General features: G+C 38.4%; 1 protein-coding gene across 7 annotated transcripts in view; it reads left to right on the top strand.

The window, feature by feature from the left end:
* Nucleotides 1–17,910, top strand: part of NEK10 (NIMA related kinase 10) — a 227,445-nt gene that overhangs the window by 177,777 nt on the left and 31,758 nt on the right. For 3 of the 7 annotated variants that reach the window (XM_046002042.1, XM_046002043.1, XM_046002047.1), the window contains 3 exons: nt 896–933; nt 1,033–1,173; nt 15,606–15,706. In XM_046002042.1, the coding sequence (XP_045857998.1) occupies nt 896–933; nt 1,033–1,173; nt 15,606–15,706 (280 nt within the window). Of the gene's footprint in view, nt 1–895; nt 934–1,032; nt 1,174–13,757; nt 13,788–15,605; nt 15,707–17,910 lie in introns of all 7 variants that reach the window. The other 4 variants (XM_046002049.1, XM_046002044.1, XM_046002046.1 and 1 more) reach the window with 4 other exon arrangements.

Here is a 17,910-nt window from a genome sequence, read left to right as displayed (position 1 = left end):
AGTTCTTATAACTTGTCAGGGCACAGATGTTTCTTATTTCATTCCAAAATAACTATTAAGAAATTAGCTCTAGATATCAGCAGAAAAAAACAAGGTTGAAGGTTATTTATGGCTGTCCCTGGTGGTCTTGAAGGCCACCTCGAGGGGTTGGAAGGCACTAGACCAAAAATGCAAAATGCTCAGGAAGTCTAGAATTTCAGGCCAAGGCAAACGAGTGATGTCAATAACACTGAAAACAGGGGAAAAGGTAGTCCTCTTAAATGCAAAAGTCATCTTATTTCATAGGAATAGTTATAATTTCTTTTTTAAGATGACAGGAACAAAGCATAAAAAAATACCACATGTGAAATTTTAAACACTTGTATTTTTTACAGATTTAATTTATTTTAAAAAGAGAGAGAGCATGCCCAGAAGTGAGGCAGAAGGGCAGAGGGAGAGAAAGAATTTCCGGCAGACTCCTTGCTGAGCACGAAGCCTGACTTGGGGCTCAATCTTATGACCCAGAATCATGAACTGAGCTGAAATCAAGAGTCAGATGCTTAACTGACTGAGCTAACTAATGCCCCTAAACACTTACTTTAATGTAACATTATCATTTTGATTTTAAGTATAAAAAGATTATCCAAGACACTGAGATGTAGTTTCTTAGTTATTCTTAGAGCTTATAAATCACTGTGATGAGATAGGGTTCTCGATGTGCCAGTAGAATGTGAGGTCTGCTATGGGTTCGAATGGGCTTGTTTTCCTCTTTATTAAGCTTCTGAGAGCATCTTGAAGGAAAATAATCTTTTTTAATGTTTGTATTATAAACCATAGTAAGGTATAGACTTTCAGTCAATGTTAGTCAAGTCCAAGTTGAGTAAATCCTTCTAACAGCCCCTAATTCTCTTTTCAGGGACTTCACTGCTGGATTAGGATACAGACCAAGACCAGGTAATGGCGTGTTAGCAGTAACAAATTTGTGCATGCCTCCCTGATATTCAGTGTGATTTATGTTACAGTCTCATATCTTTCCCCCTTTTATTTCTTCAGCTTTGCTGCCTCTTGACCTGCTTCTGAAAGTACCACCCCTCATGCTCAGGGCCCACGTTAAGGAGATAGAGGCCGAGTTAGTGACGGGGTGGCAGTCCCATAGCCTTCCCGCTGTGATTCTTCGCAATCTCAAAGATCATGGTAGTACTTATTAGATCAAGTTGATGTCAAGCCCACAATGGGTGAATACAGAATTATAGTTGGGCCTGAAATGTCTGAATGATTCTTGGGAGGTAATTTTAATACAAACAGCAGGAGAATTTCATTTTGTTCGTCCATGATTATTAGTTTGGCAATTTAACAGTATCAAAATGCTTTCTGTGTTCACTTATTTGATTGAAATATAGTATAGGCTGTTTTTCTAAAGTTTACATTTTTGTTTTGGTGGGGATGTTAACCCGTTCAATTATCTGTGCTTAAAGTGTATACCTATGAACAAAAATAATAGTTGTTTTACATTCATATTTCTTTTTTTTTTCTTTTCTCTTCTTTTTTTTTTTTTTTTAGAGAGAGAAAGAGAGAAAAGGGGGTGGGGAGGAGCAGAGGGGGAGATGGAATCTTAAGCAGGCTCCACACCTGGCATAGGGCCCAATGTGGGGTTCAGTCTCATGACCCTGAAATCATGACATGAGTCAAAATCAAGAGTTGGATGCTTGACCAACTGAGCCACCCAAGCACCCTACATTCATATTTCTATAAACTCTACACCTATATGATATGAGGGAGAGAAGTTTATCTCCTTTATTCTGACTTAGATAGTCTTTTTTGGTTACTTCAAATACTTCGTATTTGATTAAAGCAATATTATATAACGTTTTTCTAATAATTTAGAAATTACAGATTCTTAAAACATAAAAGTAATGGTTTGGGGGAAAACAGAGTGTATTAGTTGATGTTTCAAATTTCTATTAAAGAGGACCAAAGTTCAATAGTAATAGTTAAACTGTTAGCTAAACCTGGACAATTCAGGGAAAACGTATGGTGATTGTACTTTTAACATACGTATGAATATGTATGTGCCTCTTTAGTATAAAGTTCTACTTTACTGTTTTGGTTAATTTGAAATATTGCTCATTACTGTTTTCATTTTGGCTTCCTTAATTCACATTCTTTTGTAGAGTTAACACCTATGGTGAACATAAGCGATGTGAATTGATTTACTGTAACATTAGTCCATGTCTTCAAATGTATTAAATTTGCTTTGGAAGAGTTATTGACAGTCTGGGTCCATTTACACCATCAGCATAGATGCAAAAAAAGATGGTTTTGTTATTAAGATGTCATAGCTATCATGCTGACCATGCTGTTTGGCATAAGGTAAGTTTATACATAACGTAATCATGAAGCTAAAGTGGTTGTTGATTGATTTTATAATAACAAAGCAGAAAAATGTATTTATGTAAGCAATTCACAGTTCTGCTGTGACTCATAATAGGAATTCCTTTTCCTAAAGGGCATGTTGAATTGGCCTAGTTTAAGACTTACTTTATATCCATGAAATTGGTCAGATCTCTTGACCTTTAAACAAACTAACTGCATTATAGCACAGTTTACATGTAATTTATTGTATTTTTTAGAGTGTGTTAGACCATCGTAAAGTATACTGACAGATATTGTAGAATATACTATAGTGTTGTCAGTGACTGCTAAAGTTCACCCACACAGAACTCTATTTCTACTAATATTATAGACATATTAGTGCATATGAAAACATTTGGGTTGGTATCTATGGGTTATTCTAATTTTAAGTAAAAGAACTCTTGGTTTTTCTGCATCTTAATGCAAAATTACTTTTCTGCTTAATATAGAAGTCATACTTTTTAAAGTGTTGTGGCTGAGTTTTAATTATTGTTGCTTTACCAAATCACCAACATCTGGTACCCGCCCTATCCACTTAACTTACCACGTCTGCAAATCATGCTCCATTCCAGTTGTTACCTCCATTGTCTCTAGCTTGAGAAAATGAAAAGGTACATTAATAGAGCCCTCCAACAATAGGGAAGCAAGTTTGGACCAAGGTGTCATGAGACACTATTGGTTTGGGCAGTTGTAAGTTATATCTTGAATATTAGTTACTCAAAATAGGTAAAGCACTGAAATGTGTGGATAATTAACTTCTTTTCTTTTTTACAAGCAGTCTATATTAATGTATTTTCATTTATTTAACATTTGATTTAGCCTTTTTGGATAGATAAGAACATGCTTGGATGAAAGGAACACTGTGTATAACCAACAGCCCCAGCCTTGTATTGTCTAAATGTTCCAGAAAAAATTTTCAGGGAGGGGAGAATTTTGTCAAAACCTGGGTGTGCTCCCAGGACCATATCTAGAATGTAAACATCATTTTCCATATGCTCCGGCCAAACAAATGGTGAGAGCTGTGATTTTAGAGTACCAAGTGGCTCTATTATAATATAATTTTATCTGTCTGGTAGTCCTGAAGTGAACTTCTAGCTTCATATTGTGGTGATACAAACTCCTGTAGAACGAATAACTATGGAACCATTTCAAGTTAGCACTATTACTGTCTTTTAATACTAACTAGATTGGATAAAGAATTCATTTTATACATATTTTACACATATGACATATACATATACAGATACATGCAGTTCTTTGCCAACAGAAATGGAAACTTAAGAATTTCTACCCTGCATGGATGAAAATACTGACACTAATTAACATGGATTGAATGAACGAACAAACATTTTTAACATGTTAAGTATTTTAATTGCATTTCCCTAACTTTAGTCACTGATGGATTACCTAAGTACACAAATTTGACCATATCAGAGTATCATCTGTATTATTCTTTTCCTAATAAAAGTTTCTTAATTTGACTCACTTTCTCAACTTAAATTTAGTTAGAGAGTTTATATTCTTGCTACAAATGGGAAACCAGTATAGAATGACTTACCAAAAATAGATGGCAATTGTAAAAATAAATGAAGTATAAGCAAAAGAAATATTAAATTCTAACTACATATTGTTATCTGCTTATCCTGAGGTCTGTTTTCTTTGTTATGAAGGAACATTAGTTACTGTTTGAGAAATGGTGATGATATACTTGCTTTATACTAACCTACTCCTTAATATAATCAATAGAAAAGAAAATTGGAAGAGTTTTATATCTATTCTAATTAACATGCAAGATTATGCTGTATTAAGGAGACTCAGTTCTTTAAAAAATAATTGGTTGGTTCTGTTGTGTGTCAGTCTAACAATTGGATATTTTGAATGGGGGGAAGCATGTGGTGTGTTGTGTCTAAAAAAGAAACAGTTCTTTCCTCTTGAGGTAGGGGACATGGTGTCATATATCCATGAAAACTAAATCATACCAAAACATTTTATGAGAATTTTATCCCTTGTCAAGTACATAGAGTACATTTTAATAATGTGGATGCCATTAGCAGGGGTCAAATGTAAATTTTGGGAAGCGCCAATCAAGCCCAAGTTTCAAGTGCAAATGTAATGTCAACTACGAATATGGCCTAATTTGACTAGAGTAACACTGACATTTCCTCTTCCTTGCTCACTTTTCCATTTCACAGCAGCGAACAGCCAGGCACTGAGCTGATATATGGGAATTCTTATGCTCTGCATTTTGAATAGGAATTGTCACTTCATGATTTCTGGGCTCTTAAATATGCTTCCTTACTAGATGACTGAGAAGCTATTTTTATACTTGTCTTTTGTTCATAAAGGTCAGATCTAAATAAAGTAGTCAGTGTTTCATCCAAGTATTCCAGAGAGCACAGCTTAATATTCCAGCCCTTGTCATTAGCAACCTTCAGTAGCTCACTTTCAAGTTAGTTATTGACATACAGTAATTAATGCTAAATTTTGCAATTGACAAAGTGGTTTGGAGTACATGCCTTCTCTTTATTTCATGGCCATTCTTTTAGCATATAAAAAAGTGCTCCCCAGATTTTAATACAATGTCTTATAATACTTGTCTATACCATGCAATTTGGCATATAATTATATACTTTTTTATTTTTTTATTATTTTTTTTAAGATTTTATTTTTATTTATTTAGACAGAGATCCCAAGTTGGCAGAGAGGCAGGCAGAGAGAGAGTGAGGGGAAGCAGGCTCCCCGCTGAGCAGAGAGCCCTATATGGGGCTCGATCCCAGGACCCGGAGATCATGACCCACGCGGAAGGCAGAGGCTTTAAACCACTGAGCCACCCAGGCACCCCTATATACTTTTTAATATTGTTGTTGGGATTTGAATATATTGGTTAGATTTCCCAACCAAATTATAAATATAATTTATAATATATTTATTTAGGAAAGTTTAAATATATCTTGGGTACTTTCTCTGAGGTCAGGCCCCTGAAAACTACTTATTGAGTAACTGATGCATATTACCACAATAGAAACTGTTGTTCATCCTTGCTACTGAGAGCAACTTGCATAAGTCATCTTATGATGACTTAAAGAATGGGGAAAAATGATACTTTAATGTTAGATTTAAGATTGGGGAAGCGGTGGGAGGCAATAAATTTCTTTTACCAGTGGTGATTTCCTTCCTAATTCTTCCTGCCAAAGGAGATAGGTCGCAGGTGAATGCTGCCTGGAGATGTAGATTTTTTCAAGTTCTTCTCTCCAAAGAGATACTCAGTCTCATGGACGTTATTGAGGGGTCCAATCCAAGACCAAAATTTGCAAATTGCAGATCAGCTATTAAATGGTAGCCCACAACCCTGCCTTGGGGGTTTTTGCCCAGGAGGGAAGGCTAAGTGGAAGGAGGGGAAGAAAACTACAATACCATTCAGTAGGAATAAAGGAGGTCAGTGTGGCTTGGATAGATTGTAGCAATGTACAAAATAATTGAGTCAATGGAGAAAGACAAAGGCTCTCAAATTCCAGACTATTATTACTAATGTTTTTTAATAGAACTTAAAAACAGTTTCAGAGTGTTTACAATCCCCTCTGAATTATTTTCATATGATAGTTTGAATATTGAGTACAGTAACAGGTGAGTCAATATTAATAAGAAAGAGGCAAGAGACCTCTTTCTTCTAGCTAACCAACCACCTGCCCTCTCATATAGCTGAGACCTCACCATTCTTCTTAATTAATGAATTAATTAATTTGAGAAAGAGGGAATGAGTGTGCACACAGGTGTGGGGGCAGAGGGAGACAGACAATCCTGAAGCAGACTCCCCACTGAGCACAGAGCCTGATATGGGGCTCAGTCCTAGGACCCTGAGATCATGACCTGAGCTGAAGTCAAGAGTTGGTTGCTTAACCAACTGAGCCACCCAGGTATCCCATAGAACCCACCCATTTTTTTATAAGATTTTATTTATTTATTTATTTATTTATTTGAGAGAGAGAGATAGACTGAGAGAGAAAGAGAGAGCACAAGCAGGGCAGAGGGAGAGTGAGAAGTAGACTCCCCACTGGGCACAGAGCCTGAAGCGAGACTTGAGCTCAGGACCCTGAGATCATGAGCTGAGCTGAAGGCAGCGGCTTAACCCACTGAGCCACCCAGGTGCCCTCCACCTTTTTAAAATACATTTTATTTATTTATTAAAGAAAGAGAAAGCACATGCAAGGGGAGGGCAGAAGGAAAGGGAGAGTGAAAAGCAGACTCCCCGCTGAGCAGGGAGCCCTATAGGGGGCTCAATCTCCCTGTCGTGGAATCCTGAAGGCAGACTCTTAACTGACTGAGCCACCCAGGTGCCCCAGACCTCACCCATTTTTTTTTTTTTTTTTAGGATTTTATTTATTTGACAGAGAGAGATCACAAGTGACAGAGAGGCAGAGAGAGAGAGAGAGAGAGAGGGAAGCAGACTCTCTGCTGAGCAGAGAGCCCGATGCGGGACTCAATCCCAGGACCCTGAGATCATGACCTGAACCGAAGGCAGCGGCTTAACCCACTGAGCCACCCAGCCGTCCAGACCTCACCCATTCTTAACTGACATTCCTCACTGTGGATTCTATAGATTATTTGGGATATTTTAGAGAGTGTGTTAATTAATTTAAAAAAATTGTATAACTATTTCTTGTTTTCTACTGTATCGGAATGCAAAAGCACAATTCTTCTTAAAGTTATTCTTTAGCAAGTGTCTTAGTTTTATTTAACCCATTATTGATAGAACTAGATGGAGAATAAAAGAGCTAGTTCCAAGAGCATTTGAAGAACAAGGATTTGTTTAGTCAAGAAAGAAAAGCTGAAATAACATTGTTAAATTAAATTGAGCATAAGACTGATGAAATAAAACTACATATTTTTGTAATTAACTTATTGATCAGTCTGTAAAGTCATACCAATACATCAATTTCTGCAGGGTAATCATGAACACTACAGGATGTAAACTGCTTGTACCTTTATTGGTGTGAATTATTGGTTAGGTATACTGGGACATTACCCAGTAGCATTAGAATGGGATCAAATGGAATTATTAGAAAATGCTCTAGCATGTTGTCCGAGATTCATACAATAATAATTTTGCCTATTCTCCATGACTGGGATAAATTCTTCTTGTTCAGGTAATTGAATGGGGCTTGGTGTGCCATCTTTTTTTTCTGTGTTGTTTTGTTTTGTTCTTTAGTTTGCTTGATTCGTTTTGTATCCATAGTGCTGAACATAGTGTGTTTTTGCACCACAGTATTTTCTTCTTGAGAAATCTGGGTTACATCAATAGAGTTGACTTTTTAAAAAAATGTTCCCTCTAGGAAGACTAAAGGGAGCAAGCATAGTCATTGTAGCATCGTAAAAGAAATAACTAAGTCAGTGGAGAAAAGTCAGGCTGTTCGGAGTACACCAAATGCATATGCTGTTTTTAGGCCACAGATTCAACACCAAAAATCTAACTTCTTATATTTTCCCAACACTAAACTTAATTCTTATATGGAGCCCCATTCCACATATCAGAACACAGGGTCAATTACCTTATAGGTAAATTTCAGTGTGTTAGTGATTTCTTTGTCAACTTAAAATTAGACAAGCTGAGGCTTGCTCTTCTCTCTGTTCTTCTCTGAGTGGCATTTTTGGCCTTATGGTACTGGGGTTTTGAGACTGCCTGTGCTGGTATTTGATCTGACTACTGAGTACGATTATCCTTCCACATTGGCATCCAAAGAATGTAGTGGCCCTGCCTGATTTCCAGTTCCCAGTCCACATGGTTTCATTCGTGGCCATGAATGAAAGCAAGACCTCTATAGGGCACACACTCTCATTCTGTCAGTTCACCATCTCAGGGGCCTGGGAGGGTTGACTGGTTCTTCTCCACTTCTCTGGGCCTGGAGACTTCAGAACTCAGCAGGCCCTCTGCCTCTGACACCCTGGAGAGCTATCTCTCCTATCACACCCTACCTCCCTGCTGTGGTGCAGGGAACAGCTCATGACTAGTGTTGTCAGCGTTCCCTACAGGACCTGAGCCCACAGCCCTACCACTCTTGAATCCCCAACTTAAGGAGAGCTCCATCATCCAACTCTCCCTTCCTCTTGCCACCACCCAGACTGCCTAAAGTCTCTTCTGAGACTTCTTTTCTTCTAGTCTTTCTGTCCTCCCTCCTCAGAGCTTTTCTTATGCCAGAGGGGTGGGAGGATGGGAGGGAAATGTTGCTTGGCAACAATTCTTTTGAATCTCTCTTGCCTTCTACTTAGACTATTCCTTTTTAAAGCCCAGAAATGTACTCTCTCTGTTCTTTGGTTCCTCTCTGCTACCCCATCTTGGGCAATGCTAGCCTCACACTCCACTGCTTGACAATAGGAGGCTTCTGAAGTCAAAAGTAAGTGTAGGAAATGATGTAGCAGTAAATTCTCTACACAGCATCTTCCTTGGGTATTATATAATCACTTCTAGGAACTTCGACTTCACACATCCCGAGATTATATTTTTATAGTTTGGAAAAGTAACTAAAGAGGTCCCACGTTTAGAAGGGAGGAAAACCCTAATCCTCATACATGCACAAATTAAACATGAACAGGATGTGAGGTGCATATTGTAAAGGTGATTATGCCAGAATTCAAGAAGGAAGGTCTTGGGCGCCTGGGTGGCTCAGTGGGCTAAGCCGCTGCCTTCCGCTCAGGTCATGATCTCAGGGTCCTGGGATCTAGTCCCACATCGGGCTTTCTGCTCAGCAGCGAGCCTGCTTCCCTCTCTCTCTCTCTGCCTGCCTCTCTGTCTACTTGTGATCTCTCTCTGTCAAGTAAATAAATAAAATCTTAAAAAAAAAAAAAAAAAAGAAGGAAGGTCTTCAATGTAGCCTTGCTTTTTTGGCCTTTAAACAGTTTGTTTCTGAAGAGTCCAATGAAAGGGGGTGAAAGAGTCTGATCACCCAGTGAGTAAAAGAAGCTGAGACTTTAATGGAGCTTCCTGCCATCCTGTGGGAAGTACCACCAGGGAAAGTGGGAGGAAGTGGAGCGGGCGGGAGGCGAAAGGGGGTGACTAGGTGCGGACTGTCAAGTCTCTTCCTAATAATTCCTACCTGCTTGTGGAAGTGCTGGTCAGTCTTGGGAAGGATTCCATGCCCAAGCCCAGTCGTCATCATCCTCTCTGTCACTTCCCTCTCACTTTCCATGGGATGTCCTTCTCCCAGTGACTGGGATCCAGTCTTCAGCAGTGTTCTTGGCATCTGTTCCCCATGGGCAGATGACTACCACATGCTATTCCAAACCAGATCTTCTGACTTTGGCTTTGGGCTTCTTCTTATGAGATCACCTTTCCTGAAGCACAGTCTCCCTTATGGCTCCTCACCATCGTATACAGTGCCTGGCTACCTCTTTAGCTATACTCAGTACTGTACCTTTTTATTATAGGGCACACTAGATAAATTAGACAACTTGCTGACACCTTCACTTAGTTGACTCCTGCTTTTGCTGAAAACCGTTCCTTCTGCTCAGAAGCTGCCGCTCATGTATACCTTTCCTCACACCCACACCAAATCCATGTCCTATGCTTCTGCTTATTGAAGGCTTACCAATTCTCCATAGTCTTCTCAAATGTAACTCTCTATCCCCCATCTTCTGGTTATCTGGGTGAACTTTTCATGAACATTTTTAGGTGCAGTGTCCTTTGTTGTACTTCTGGTGCCTTCTACGCTGTTAGCCGTAGGGGTAGATTGTTGAACATTTGTGGTTTTGAACTATAATTCAGTTACTTTATTTCATTTTACAGAAGCTAAGGAGAAAGGTGAGAGCAAATCTGATTTACTATACTAAAATTTAAAGGGTTACATTGTCTTTCAGCAGGGCATTTGGTCAAATACAGAGAAGCCAATATATGTTTTGGCCCAATCCATAGAGTAAAAATATTTCTTGCTTCTTCAGAACCCAAAATGTTCTCTTCTGCAGTTGTTCAGAATTTCCTGACTCTTAGCAGAGAGAATTCAGAAAATAGGAGTTTATACTATATCTTGGTCAGCTTGGTTACAAACTTGAAGTGGAACCCATATTTTGTTCAAATCGTAGTAATTAACAGCTTCAGGGCTTGTGTTGTGAATTGTAGTTTCAGTAGACTGGATATATAGCATAAATCAAGTCTCAAAGCACCACGAAAGAACCCCTAACTTGTCTATTGTAATGTGCCATGAGTGAAAAACCAGAGAGAGTGTATTGCACAGACTACAAAGACCTAATGCTTCCGGTTTACTACATGTAGATGCTTTCCAAAAATATTTAATCCATTAAACGTATAAAGGCCTAGACAGAACATCATGTTAAAAATAGTGACCCTTTTGGGGTGCCTGGGTGGCTCAGTGGGTTAAAGCCTCTGCCTTCGGCTCAGGTCATGATCCCAGGGTCCTGGGATCGAGCCCCGCATTGGGCTCTCTGCTCAGCATGGAGCCTGCTTCCTCCTCTCTATCTGCCTGCTTCTCTGCCTAGTTGTGATTTCTCTCTGTCAAGTAAATAAAATATTAAAAAAAAAATAGTGACCCTTTTAAGAGAAATAGTATTTGAGACCTGGGAAGGAGCATAAATACTATTTTATATTGGAGGTAACCAGAGGAATTGTGTTAGTGATGAGTCAGGAAGAGAAGTGGAGCCCCTCAGCTCCTGTCTAGACTGAGTCAGTGGTTGTTTTAGGACCTGCTTCATTTCATGGTCCAGCCATCACCTGCTCTGTGATGTCATTGGACAGTTTCCTTAATCTTACCCTTCCTTAAAAAAAAAAATAAAAATAAAGATTTATTTATTATTTTAGAGAAAGAGCACATGAGTGAGGGGAGGGACAGAGGGAGAGAATCCCAATCAGCCTCTGCTCTGGGCATGGGAGCCCCATGTGGGACTTGATATCATGACCCTGAGATCATGACCTGAACCTAAACCAAGAGTTAGAAGCCCAACCGACTGTGCCACCCAAGTGCCCCATCTAATCTTACTCTCTCTATCTGTAAGATGAGACAAGAACAGCTACCCTTCAGAAGTTTTCAAGGATTAGATGAAGCTGAATATGTAAAACCCATCCCAGTGTCTGCCCCAAGTTCATGCTGAAAAATCACTGGTCTTCCTCTAGGTTCTCCTACTTTTTACCCTAGAGAGGTGGAAAAAACAAATGCTGTTTAGGGTCATGCTCACCAGAGTAAGATAACAAATATAATTACTTTAAAAAATTTCTGATACCTTTAAATAAATTAACTTTTATAAGAAATTTTGAAGTTTCCTGAAGTTTTAAAATTAAATCCACTAATTAAAGTCACTATTATAATAAAATTGGAAAAGGAAATTAAAATTGAGTCAATTTTAAACTTTGGTTTGATTTAAATTTTAATAGGACCAAATATTGTCTATCTTTTGTAGTAGGAACTATATGTTTTTATATGAATCATAGGAATACTATATATGACTGACATTGGAATATAATCACCTTCTGTGATATTTTTTAAGAAAAAATTATTTTAATAAAATTATTCAGGACAAAATTATCACCATAATTATGTTTGCATGTTTTTTGTGAAAAGTTAGGAAGCGTAGTATTTTTAGTTTGCCGATCTGACAGATTTATTGAGAGAGAGTGCTTTAAAACTCAGAATGGTATGGCTAACATTTGCCACAAATTTGGTAGTTATCAATATTTAAATAAACAATAAAAATTTATAAAACAGTACCTATGTGAATTTTTATCACTATTGTTTTCCTAAAATTATTAAGGACTAAATAAACATACATTCTGATGTAAGGAAATATAAAAATTTGTGAGCATTTGATCAGGTAGAAGGGGGGGTTAATGGTTCTCATACCCAGGATTAGCTGAAGTAGTTCAAGAAATCAAGAGGGTTTGTAAATGGTATAACCAGTATATAGAACTATCATTCGTAGTCTCAGAGTTCCTTTTTTCCTCCAATCCTAACTCATGAGATTACTCACATCTCAGTAATCCTGCCAGAGCACCCCTGAAGTGCTGAACTGGTTTTAGGATCCTGTCTTGCCATTTTACAGCAGCAGTAGGTATCTGAGAGAATGTTCTGGTGGTCTCTAAGACTAAAAATTACCTTTAATCTGGTGATAGGGATGGGAAATACCCTTTAAATTGAAAAGAAGTAACAAATTGGGTAAAAATACTCTTAACATACAAAATACAATAAAATCATTAGTATTTAGACTACATAAAGAGCATTTACAAATCACTATGAATAAGAAGCATGGGACAGAAACAGGAAATTCACCAAAGAAGTTCAATAGCCTTCTGTTAGGTAAACACAAAATAAAACAAGTTCAGATCGGCAAAACTGAGAAGTTAGATAATGTATAGTGTTGATTGAGGTGTAGAAAAATGGACTCTCTTCCGGTCAGAGTGCAAATTGTTTCAGCTACTTAAATATGTATTTGTTAAAATAAGAAATATGTGTATCTGAGGGCCCAACTATTTGATTTCTGCTATCTCCCTGAAGAGACCTTTTGTCCTTAGACACAATGAGGTGCCTGTGTGCTCACAGCAGCATCATGTATAATCATGAGAGACTGAAAGCAAATTAAATTCCCTCTAAGACAGAAGTGGCTAAAGTAACTGCCACATGCAGAACATGTAGCACTCTTTAACGGTGGTTATAAAGAATGGCTGGCCTAGAACGGTGTGTGTTGATAAAAAAGAATCTCCATGACAGACTGAGTCAAGAAGAAAAAAAAAAAAATTGTAACAACCTTATGATGTGTCCCCATTTATTTAAAAAGAGAGAAATAAAGAAAGAAAGCATGAGGTAATACTAGACTTCTACAATAGTAGCTTTCAAACTCTTTTGGAAATGACCTTCAACAGGAAACACATTTTATATTGCAACTGAGCAGACCCTTACTGTATGCGATGCACTCTGAAATTCTTCTATCCTGTTCCATGTCATTCCATTCCATTTATCAAAATGCTGGTCATGACCCATTAAACTGCTTTCAGGATTCAACTAGCATTTGAAAAATACTGTTCTGAAAGTACACAGTAAATGGATAGAAAAGGGACCGGAAGGTAACACACCAAGCTGATGTCAGAGGTCACTTCTGGGGGGGGGGGGGCGCTAGGGTGGTGGGGGGTCGTTCCAGGGAACCTCCAGCCCTTTCTGTAATACCTGGGTTGTTTTATGATGGACACGTGTAATTAAACATTTTTAAATTGATTTTTTTAGAGAATGAACAATCAAAATTATTTTGAATGACCAAGATTTACTGGGACTGAGAAGAGTGGTCAAGAAGTCTTAAGAAAATTTTAAGTTGCTTTGCATAATTGAGTAGTTCAGAAGACAGGCATTCTAGCTAACCATCTCTGTTTTTGTGTTTAGGGCCACAGATGAGCACATTCTTGTGGCAAGGTAGAGTCAAACCCGTGTGATATCCCACTCAAAATGTCATCACAATCTCAGAACTCTCTGCCACGCTGTGAGATTTTAACTCGTTCCCTATGAATGTTAAGTCCACGTATCAAAAACATAGAGTAGTCAACACACAGGTGATCCAAAAGATCAAACCCTCCAGCTTCAGAAAATGTGAAGTTAGTGTTCCTGTAGCAACAGCGTTTTGGCCACATTACACGGTCTGTAGTTCTCGGTATGGATCTAGAAAAACAAATACTTACGTTTTAAGAATCATTTCTACAGGAAACCATAGAAAATTTGACATACGTACAACGTGGCCATCTCTGCAGGCTGGAGCAGATACTCCAGCATTCTGTTTTCTATTTTAGACCTACTTTAATTCTTTCCGACTTACCTTCACATTTTTACCCTAAGGGTAATTTATCAAACATCATCCTAATGTCAAGTAATTGATGCTTAAAAGGACTTAGACACAGTGCCTAGGGTAGGTAAATCTTTTGCATTTCAAACATTTAAACAACGTATTAAATGCAGATAAGCTGGAACTGGATAATTCTTTATATGTATTTCTCAACTCAGTAAAGATACCCATAAAGAAAATGGTACTTCTTTAAACATTGTTTTCTTTTTGTGTCTGTGTCCTAAATATAAATTGTCACATGCTTATAATAGAACAGGTTGAATCTTTTAATGACTACATGAAATTTTTTCGTTGAATGTTCTGGAAACAATTTTTTATGGTAAAATAGGCAAACTTTCTCAGAAAGCATTTATATAAGAATTATTTTTCAAAATTTTAGCTGTTGCTAAAGCAATGATTATGTTCACACTGAACTTTCTACAGACTCAAGGTGGTATGGAGGGAAGTAGAGAGGGCCTTCAGAGCTTTGCTTTTTGTAGAAAGCACGCTATAGGTCACATCAAGGAAGGGCAAGAGCAAGAGGAACTGGGGGTTGGGGGGAGGATTCCATCCATCCACATACCTGAAGTCTCTCTTCCATTTTCTCCAGTGTGGATCCGAGAGTGGGAAGAGTCAGAGGTGGCCTTGCGGCTAATCTAGAGTCTTATATTCCTCAAATTTTAGAATGGGCGACTTGTGGCTATGACAACTGAAGCCGAGAAAGCAGCTCATATGCAGTTTGATGCCAAGTTAGCCTCAAACTGTGAAAAGTGGTGTGGCTGGATGATAAGAACTCAGGATAAGTTATGAAATGTGTCTCATTTAGACCTGGAGAAAAATCCAGGTGAAAATTCGTACTAATCAAAGGTTACAATCACTTTCAGTCCCTTGATGGTTACAAATGATACCTTTTTTGGTTTTTGGTTTTTGTTTGTTTCTGTTCTTTTTGTTTTTTCCTCTGTAAGATTGCCTGTTCAGCATTTGCATTAGTAGTTTTAATAAAATTAGTTTTAAAATATGGTATTAAGGCATAATGACTGTAAAATTTAACGGGCTGATAGTCTGTTAACTGCACCTATCTGAAGCCCAGCTTTTCAAAGGTCGCAGTATCCAAAGCACCACTGACTCCTGGTGACGGCCTGACATGATTGCCGGCAAAATTTCCAAGAGTCTTTTAGATGTTAAAAAAGGTGACATGGTCATTTTACTTAGCAGTCTTATAAGTAAAGGAGAGAAGGCTTGCATCCCATATTGTAAAATATTGAAGTGTTACAGGGTCTCTGCATATTATTTCATTGGTAGGATAAGGATCTTAGCTTAATTTTTTTTTCAGAATTTTATACCATTTTTCACTAATATCACTTTTGAAAGAGAAAACCAGGATCTTGACTAACTGCAGAATGTATCATCCGCAGCGTCTGCAGGGATTGCTGTGTCCCAGAGGAAGGTACGACAGATCAGCGATCCTATTCAGCAGATCTTAATTCAGCTGCACAAAATCATCTACATCACACAGGTTAGCGCACTAGCTTTTTATTTCCTTTTCATCTTAAGAACGAGTTTGGTGCTGATATTATTGAAAACTACTTTGTGGGACTTTCACTTGGAATGAATGCTGATTTTTATCCTCTCCAACTACATATATTTGGGAATATTCTGGCTTAGCAGCAGGGCTGGAAAGGTCATTGGGTTAAAAAAAAAAAAAAAGAAAAAAGCAAATATGGCAGGTTTCCCCTGTGGTTCCTAACCTACTCATTGTCAGTGTCCCATTAAAAACAAACTACAATACAAACGGCCCTCCAGTGTGGGGGTGAAAAGGGACAGAGCTGGGTTCTGAACAGCTTCGCTACAGGAAAGAAAGAATAGGAGTGCCCACTCACTAATCTTGAGGATGCTGGGTTAAAACTAGAACATCTCAGAGAAATGAAAACACAAGGTCTGAGATTATTGACTCTTAGGCACTGTGGATGCATCCACTATTAGAAAATGGCTATTAATAATTTACAGAAATCTATCTAGTATCTATCTATCTAATAATTTACAGAAAGCTATCTGATAAGCAAATTGTTCATTTATCAAAGTTGACGAAAGTCCTATTGTTAATAAGAAAAGAAATTTTTATAGATGAAGTGTAAGCATTTGGAGAAGAAAGTAACAAGTGTTTTGCAGCTTATGATCGCATATCTTATACAGTTCATTCATTCATTCCTTCCTTCGACATATAGTTACTAGGTGCCTGTGATTAGGTGCTACTGTTCCATGGACTTGAAACATATCAAAGAGCGAAACATATAAACATTTCCTCAGTCTAAGATCCAGAGAGCCAATCCGGCGATTCTGTCAGTTGCCAGTTGTGGCAATTCCAATTATACATTCAAGTACTGGAGGGAAATTCCACAGGTCTGTGGACCAGCTGGGTCCACTGTAAGTCATACTGGTCTATTACACTTAACCTCTCCCCAAAAGCAAACAAACGAACAAAAGATACATGCCAATTGGTATGCCACAGTGGCACGATCAGACTCTAGCAATTGGTGCTAGTTTACAACCAGTGTCCAGTTCTCTGAAAGGCTGTGTATTTCCTTCTCCCCAGTGAACAGTCACTCTGATAAATGGCTGCAGGTCTCTCTGGGCAAGGCTTGAAGGAAAATTTATAGCGTATACTTAACAACAGTGTTTCGGGGGCCCTTCCTAAAGGGGTTCCAGCTTTCCCACTAATCAAGGGCTTTGGGTCTTTGAATTGACTGAAGTCTAGAAACTATAGGAGAGTCTGTGACTCTCCACTGTGGCAACAGCAACAAAATCAGTTTGGTTTTTTGTTGTTTTGGTTTTGGGCTGTTTTTCTTATTTGTTTTGTTTTTTGGTGGTTTGTTTTGTTTTTGTTTTTGTTTTGTCTACCAGGCCTAGTGTTTCTTTTCTGTTGTTTAGACTAAGGAATAATCTAGTAAACTGACCACCTATTTCCTTCTCAGGAACACCCTCGTCAGTTAACCACCACCAAAAATCTCTATGGGCCAAGGCATTCTAATTAACAGTACATCTCTCTCACCCTTTATGGTAAATGCCCTGAGTTTGTCGCTGGTGGTTAAGTGCTGTCATTTGGCTTTTGCTCCTCTGGGGTCGCATGATCCTCATCAGAATCCTGTAGTTTCCGTGTTGTCCCTGGCCCACAAAGGAAAGCAACCACAGTAGTTTTTAAGGATGCCGGGGCTCCCCCTCTAATGTATTTCTCACTGCCTTAATGACAGGAGTCGCTTCTCAGTGTTCTTGCTGAATGTAATTGGGGAGTGAGTGTGCAGGTCACATATGGTAAATCTACCCCAACATTCCTATCTCCAGGCCTTTGAATTCCCCCCTCCACATACCAGGGAAGCTCTGGCATTTTATCCCTATTAAATGTAGGCCACCACTGAGTTCAAGTTGTAGTACACCGACCGATTAAGCAGTCACCTTCAGCTGCATGACTAATACATGAAATCTGAACTCTGTAGTGAGATCACTCAGATGAATGGATTCAGCCTGTTCTAGTGCTGTATTTCATCCCCCTTGGCCTAAAACCTGAGAGCCTGCTACACATGTTCTCTGGGTTGCTGCTGATATATAATAACAAAGTCTTGCAATTCTTTTGACGGATAAGCTATTTCCTCTTGGGTCATACTGCATACCAGTTCCCTGGAATCATATTGAGTCATGACCCTAGTAATGGACTTGAGCCTCATT

This window comes from Meles meles, chromosome 4 (genome assembly GCF_922984935.1).
Source record: "Meles meles chromosome 4, mMelMel3.1 paternal haplotype, whole genome shotgun sequence".
NCBI lineage: Eukaryota > Metazoa > Chordata > Mammalia > Carnivora > Mustelidae > Meles > Meles meles.
This window is presented reverse-complemented; position numbering and strand designations above follow the sequence as displayed.